Here is a 7,207-nt window from a genome sequence, read left to right as displayed (position 1 = left end):
CGCCTTTTCGACGTCGAACACAGCTCTGGATATCAGAGGAGTGCCTTGACCTGGTGGCCGAGCGGAGGAAGGCAAAGCTTGTCGACTTTGAACGGTATCGGCAACTAAACCGGGACATCCGTAGGATGATGAAGAGGGACTGTGAAGCCTACTGGGACCAAGTGGCTCATGATCTTGAAGAAGCAGTGTCAAAGCATGAGTACCGAACACTCTACCGCATGTTGCGTGGTGTTAGTGGCAAGTCCAAGTCCATAAATGACAACATCAAGAAAGCCGATGGCACGTTTGTTCGCTCGACGGCCGAACGCCTGTAACGTGGAAGGAATTCTTTGATGGTCTCTACAATCACGACCCGCCTCAAGGCCCGCCTGCAGCGCCGCCAGTGATCGATCTACCAACTGTGCCGATGTCCGATGCCGAACCGACTTTCAAAGAAGTCAAGCTTGCTGTGTATGCCTTGAAAAATGGGAAGTCACATGGATTGGATCAGGTTGAGCAGGTTGGAAGGAATCAAGGCCGGTGGCGACACCCTCCTCCCTCGACTCCACAATCTCATCAAGACGATCTGGAGACTCGACAAAGTCCCAACAAGATGGAAGAAGGCCATCATTATCATTATCCCGACTCACAAGAAAGGCGACAGCCGTGAGTGCAATAACTATCGCGGAATCAGCCTTCTTTCAGTCGTCGTCAAAGTCTTCATGAAAATCCTGAAGTCGCAACTCCTAAAGCACCACGAACAGACGAGCCGTGAAGAACAAGCTGGATTTCGACCAGGGCGTGGATGTTGCAATCAGATCTTCGCCCTCCGGCAATTGGTCGAGCGGTATATCCGATATGGACAGTGAACAGTGATTGCCTTTATTGACTTCAAATCCGCCTTCGATTGCATTTACTGGACGGCACTGTGGAGAACGCTAGAGGCAGACCATATCCCTCCGAAGATCATCAGTCTCTATAAATCGGCGTACGATGGCTCAACAAGTCTCGTGCGTATTCGGAGTGACCTTTCAGATTAATTTCTGATCAAAACTGGCGTAAGGCAAGGTGATGTAGCGTCCCCGTTGCTTTTTAACATCGTTATTGATGCGATCATGCGCAGAGCATTCGAGGGTCACCGCGGGGTTCAATTTGCAGATGATCAATTCATAACAGACCTCATGTTCGCCGATGACAGCGCCATCTTCACACAGGATGATGTCGAAGCCACGAACATCCTCTATGACATCGCGCGCCACACTCAACCCTATGGCCTCAAGATCAGTGCCAAAAAGACTAAAGTCATGACAACTGATGGATCACCAGCAATTGTATATCTTGAAGATGTGCAGCTGGAACAAGTGCAAAAATTTAAGTATCTCGGCTCATTGATCCAAGATAAGAAGATTGCAGCAACGGCAGAAATTTACTCAAGAATCGGACAAACAACAGCTGCTTTTTCCTCCCTCCGATGGTGCGTCTGGAGGAAATCTAACGTCACCCTTTCCACAAAGAGCCGCCTGTATCGATCAATGATAATCCAAATTATCCTCTATGGATCTGAAGCCTGGGTCATTCTCAAGCACGACCTCAACAAGCTCGAGGTATTTCAAATGCGATGCCTGCGACAAATCCTTTAAGTCTCCTTGCACAACCGCATTAGCAACGACGAGATACGTCACCGATGCCATGATCAACCATCAATTGACGAACAAATTCAGAGACGGCAATTGCGATGGTTCGGCCATGTTTGCCGCATGAGCGATCATCGTTTGCCGCATTGACTGCTATGGCGGTACTGCCCTGACCACTGGAGTATTAGATGCGGCGCGCCAAAGAAGATCGAACACGACCTTAAATCATGCCGTCTCAACCTTGAGCAAGTGAAAACTGTAGCCACGGATCGACAGGCCTGGAAGAAAATTGTTGGTGAAATCGGTACTCCTGCGGCACCCACAGCAGCGTATTGGCTTTGAGGACGACCCTCCTCGCCAACCGCCAGCAAGGGATCAAAGAAGAAAGAAGAAGAAGATGGTACAGTTGAAAAAATGAAAGAATGAAAGAATTGACAAAATTAGGGACCCTTTATATTTCCTCAAAGATTTAGTTATTTGTCAACTACCTTTATATCTGCATATTTACATATTTATGAAGGTGTTTTATATGATAGAGGTCACAATATGAAAAAACAACCTTTAATTGAGAAATTTATCATTAGGAAAACATTGATTCACAAACTTGTATATTTACACAAAATGTACATAAAATTTCAGTATTTACATTCATGCTACTCAACTTTAACATTCTTTTTCTTATATACAAAATTTTACAGTCTAAAGCAATTGTCTACTTTAACAAAAACATGTGTACAAACTGCTGCAAAATCACATTGCAAATACATCTAGCAATCTAACAGACTGTTTCATTAAGTTCAGAGAAAGGAAAATCGTCCTCTCTGTCCAACGTCACATGTGAGATTTCCTCAGCTGAGCAGTTCTGATAAACAGGACCTGCTGTAAAGAAACAAGAATTGTAATTTTACCTAAATATCCACACAAATGATTTTTTCTTTAAAACTGCAAAACAATACAGCAGGCTTATCATTTAGTCATCAAGATGACATGTTTTCCTGTTGCTTTACAGTGTTGGCACACATGATCATTTCCAGTTAATCAAAACATAACATCCCTTCAACCTTTGGACACGTTATCATATTTCAAATCACCTTAACTAGGTCTGAACTACCTGTTTATCTGTTTGCCTGAAGTAATTAGGACAGACGAATGAATTCAGGAGTGAAGCTGCTCTACACAGATATGAAGAGTTTATGGGAACGAATAAGGAAGCTATATACTCACAATCTTCAGGGTAAAGTCGCATACGAAGAGGAGGAACTTCACTAAACACGGCCATCATAACCTGAATCAAGCTGTGCAGGTCACACTGCGTCTATAAAAAAGCCCCAAACAAGCAAATAATTGAACAAAAACAGGTAAAATAGTAAATGATTTGTATTGTGACAGGTCTAAACTATTGTAGGATGTTCAGCCAGTTGTCTTACATGTCTCCACTCATCCAGGTAAGGCATCGTGATCTCTCCATTGCTGTTGACATGGATGTTGGGCACGATCACCATCTCCGGCGTTGGTTTCAGATAGCAGATGGGCGCAGTGCGTGGATAACTTTCCTTCAGCCACAAGCTTACTGGAATATTGTAGCGCTTCCCTAAAGCACAACGTGTAGAAGTGTTTTGTTTGCTGCAACCTTATACATCTGTAAAAATCTCTTTCTTGAAACTGAAATAACAGTGCTGGCCAGTTATCTCTGGTGTCACTTACCGCCATAAATTACTTCAATAGTTCCAGTCAAATTGACCAAGATCTTTGCCTTCCCATCATTAAAGACTGAGGAAATTACAAGAAAATTAAGAAAGTTAATTCTATGTACTATATACAGTCCAAACAAAAAATGATTCAGACACCAGATTTATTTTTTTCTATTTTTTTTACTAGTGAGTGCAGGACACTATAGTTAATTTATGTAAGTGAGCAAAAATAAAGTAAACTGTGACATACAGTGGACTACCAGTACAATTGATAAAAATATGGGACCAAAAAATTGCTTTGACACTTTGACCTGACCATGTTTTGTTACATACATTTCTGTCGAAGTTATCTGACATTATCAAGATTAATTTGTTTTGACACAGTTTAACTCTTGAGTTCTTGTCATATTTTATTACCATTTTGTAAACTATAGCTAATAAACTGTGATAATGTGAGAAATGTTCATGGTTGTAGGTATCTGAATACATTTTGATTTGACTGTAATTAATTTGTGATTATCAAGATTATTTTAACTCTAAGTTCTTGTCATATTTTATTACCATTTTCTAAACTATAGCGAATAAACTGATATAACATCAGAAATGTTCATGATGTCTGAATACATTTTGGTTTGACTGGTACTAAAATGTGATTAATGTAATATTTTTCAGGAAGTTTCTGTAAAATAATTTATTAATTACATCAAAGACAAGTCATACTGTTTATTGTGAATGTTTATTGTAAAAGCAAAATGTATATTAATTTAAAATACTTTTCTTATTGTTTAATTATTTATTTTTTATTAAAATATTGTAATATCATTTTTATTATTGGTTTATTTATTCACTTTATATATTTATTTATTTATTATTTATTTAAATATCCATAAGATTGTGTTATTGGTGTATAACATTTTAAAATGTAAGTGAATATGTTTTGATGCACAATTGTAATATTCCAGTTTACTAAACTGTTGTCACTTATTCATTATAGAAAATTTAAGTTAATATGTTTTAAGTGCTAAGTCATAATTTTGTATTACCTTAAATCCCTCTTTTGTTTTATTTTTTAATTATTATCATCATTTTGTAAATTAAATGATTATTATATTATTTATATTTTAAAAAAAAAACACCAAAACATTAAGAATAAGACGTTACTTGTAGATCTATTAGAGCTTCTACAACATCAACCTTTGAAACCTTTTTGCTTTTTGTTTAAGTAAACCTTTTACGAATGTGTTGTGTAATTGAACTTAAGTAAATTGCTCACCGAATTTCTCCAGCACTGGCTGAAGATACTGATGCTGAGACAAAACCGTAGAGATCTCTGTCAGAACCTCTCTCTTGTGATCATACGTCTGAAAAACAAAGACAAACACACATCTTCAGCACATACTCACCTGTTCCACACACCTGGGAACTAATCATAATGCCATCGAATATGTAAGTAACACTTATGAAAAACAAATTGTAAGGCATTTACATAAATTCTGTTGTACCTTAGGTAAGATCCTCCTCAGATCATGGACTGTTGTAACTGTCATGACTTCAAATCAAACACAAATCGAGCCAGAAGAAGAGTTGTTTCACTCCTGAAGACTGTACAGTGTTTCTCTCAACAGGAAGTTTGTGAAGTTTATAAGAGTCTTCGCTTCAGCCCAATAAACCATGTTATTGTCACAAACAGCCAATAGGGAGATTCACTGTAATGAACTGTGATCTTAAGCTAAAGGTCATTCAGAACAAATAAACTGCACATAAACATTACAGTAAATCTGTAGAACAACAAACGTGGAAGGAAGAATTTATTCAGGTTAATGACTGATGTCACACAAACACATCTACACTGATTAACAAAACCTGTTGTCTTAAACACAAAACTCCTGTAGAGCTTTTTACTTACAGCTGAAGTCAAAAGTTTTCATACACCTTGCAGAATCTGCAAAATGATAATTATTTTAGCAAAATAAGAGGGATCATATAGAATGCGTGTCATTTTTTATTTAGTACTGACCTGAAAAAGATATTTCACATAAAAGACATTTACATATGATACTGAGTGCATTGTTTTTCCTTCTGGAGCATCAGTGAGTGTTTGAACCTTCTGTAATAGTTGCATATGAGACTCTCAGTTGTCCTCAGTGTGAAAAGATGGATCTCAAAATCATACAGTCATTGTTGGAAAGGGTTCAAATACACAAAAGTGCTGAAAAACCAAAGAATTTGTGAGACCTGAAGAATTTTTCTGAAGAACAGCAGGCAGTTTAACTGTTCAGGACAAACAAGGAACTTATGAACAACTATCACTGAACAAAAAAACACAGCTGTGGATCATTCAGGTAACAACACAGTATTAAGAATCAAGGGTAGGCTATGTAAACTTTTGATCATGGTAATTTTTATAAATTCAGCTATTATTTTCTCTTGTGGACTATATGTAAATGTCTTTTAAGTCAAATGTCTTATTAAGGTATTGTATGATCCCACTGTTTTTAGTAAATAATTAACATTTTGCAGATTCTGCAAGGTACATGTAAACTTTGAGTCTATTGTTGGAAATAAAACAATATAAAAGTAATAATTTTTTATCCCTGTAGTTGTCTACACAATTAAGGCGAGACACTGCTGGTGAATAGGGAAAAAAACAAATTGTTATTGACTTGCTTACCCAGTTGATTGATTACTTTGATAATTGCAAACATTTTTGTATTACAAGTTTTCTAAAATGTTAGGTTTAAATATGCAAATGAGGCATTGTTAAATGAAATATGCCCTAATTTGCATACATTTCTAGTACAAAAATCTGAACACTGTTAGAGTCAAAAGTTTTTACAGAAGGAATTTTGGGTATCTCATTTTTGTCACTCCATAATTCAGGAAATACTTAGAACAGACAGAAAACACTATATTTTCACAATTTTGGGGAAATAAAATGTTGTAAAAAATCAAGCAAATTATATCTGAACAAATCCCTCTGTAAAAACCTTCAGGATATAGACAGGAATAAAAATGTAAAGTTTGGTGTGTGTAAGTGCTACTGAATTGGAGATTTATGGCTCAGTGTAGGAGACAAAACAGGATTTAAAAATATGAATTGTAATTGAAATCTATTGACACAAATTGATAAAGTGCTATGAAAAAAAAACACTTCATAAAAAAACAAAAAGCCCAAAATCTCAAATTTGACAGATGCCTGAAAAAAAAAAAAACAGTGTTTTTGTCTGCAGTGTCTCCTTTAAAAACGAACTAAAACTCAAGCTCAAGCTCACTGAAGATAAGTAAACAGTGGTTAAATAAGAATAAGAAATTAATTACAAACAACAGGACAAAAAATACAGTAGAACAAATAAATATGAAATGCTATATACATTGTATAAAGTAATCAAATGTATAAAAACAGTGCATATTCTTCACTGTGTAAATTAAATATATATTACTTCTTATTAAAGTTACAAAAGTGATTTAGTCAAGCGCATTGAGAGCTTTTCTCTCTTTTGTAGTTTGTTTAACATGAATGACAGATAGCAGGGATATTAGACTGCTGTCACTTTAAGAGCTGCCCAGATCCAATATACTGTTACACGTGTGTTTTATTTCTCAGCTGTTTGCTTTCACTTAAGACCTACTTACTGTGTTTATGAGGATACTTGCAAAGACGGGCATTTTGACACATACAGTGCCTTGGGAAAATATTGATTCCTCCATTTTTTTCACATTTTGCAACTGCCAAACTGCTTTAAATTACTTTTTCTCCACATCAATCTACACCATAATGGCAAAGCAAAAAAAAGAAAAAAAAAACAGGTTTAAACATCTTTGCAAATTTAAATGATTCCATTGCATAAGTATTCATACCCCTATCTGGGACAGTTGAAAATTTAGCTCAGGAGCATTCATATC

At 36.5% G+C, this 7,207-nt stretch overlaps 1 protein-coding gene across 2 annotated transcripts; it reads right to left on the bottom strand.

Annotated features, from left to right (window-relative positions):
• Positions 1–2,160: 2,160 nt before the first annotated feature.
• Positions 2,161–4,922, bottom strand: LOC141302014 (tumor susceptibility gene 101 protein). Of its 2 annotated transcripts, none has more exons than XM_073832208.1 (6): positions 4,807–4,922; positions 4,578–4,665; positions 3,318–3,383; positions 3,041–3,204; positions 2,838–2,928; positions 2,161–2,492 (listed from the first exon to the last, which is right to left on the bottom strand). In XM_073832208.1, exons 1-6 carry the CDS (start codon positions 4,849–4,851, stop codon positions 2,389–2,391), a joined length of 558 nt encoding a protein of 185 aa, XP_073688309.1. In that variant the 5' UTR covers positions 4,852–4,922; the 3' UTR covers positions 2,161–2,388. The 2 variants fall into 2 exon arrangements, with proteins under 2 accessions (XP_073688309.1, XP_073688310.1); XM_073832209.1 differs by having other exon boundaries at positions 2,161–2,489.
• Positions 4,923–7,207: the final 2,285 nt, after the last annotated feature.

This window comes from Garra rufa, chromosome 25 (assembly GCF_049309525.1).
Source record: "Garra rufa chromosome 25, GarRuf1.0, whole genome shotgun sequence".
Classification (NCBI taxonomy): Eukaryota; Metazoa; Chordata; class Actinopteri; order Cypriniformes; family Cyprinidae; genus Garra; species Garra rufa.
This window is presented reverse-complemented; position numbering and strand designations above follow the sequence as displayed.

Bases quoted from the DNA above. Each gene is read 5' to 3' on its own strand.
- LOC141302014 (XM_073832208.1), bottom strand. From the start codon at position 4,851: ATGACAGTTACAACAGTCCATGATCTGAGGAGGATCTTACCTAAG. The intron at 3,384-4,577 runs GTGAGCAATTTA...TAATTTCCTCAG, and splicing joins GCCAGTGCTGGAGAAATTCG to TCTTTAATGATGGGAAGGCA. The intron at 2,493-2,837 runs GTGAGTATATAG...GTTTCTTTACAG, and splicing joins GCGACTTTACCCTGAAGATT to CAGGTCCTGTTTATCAGAAC.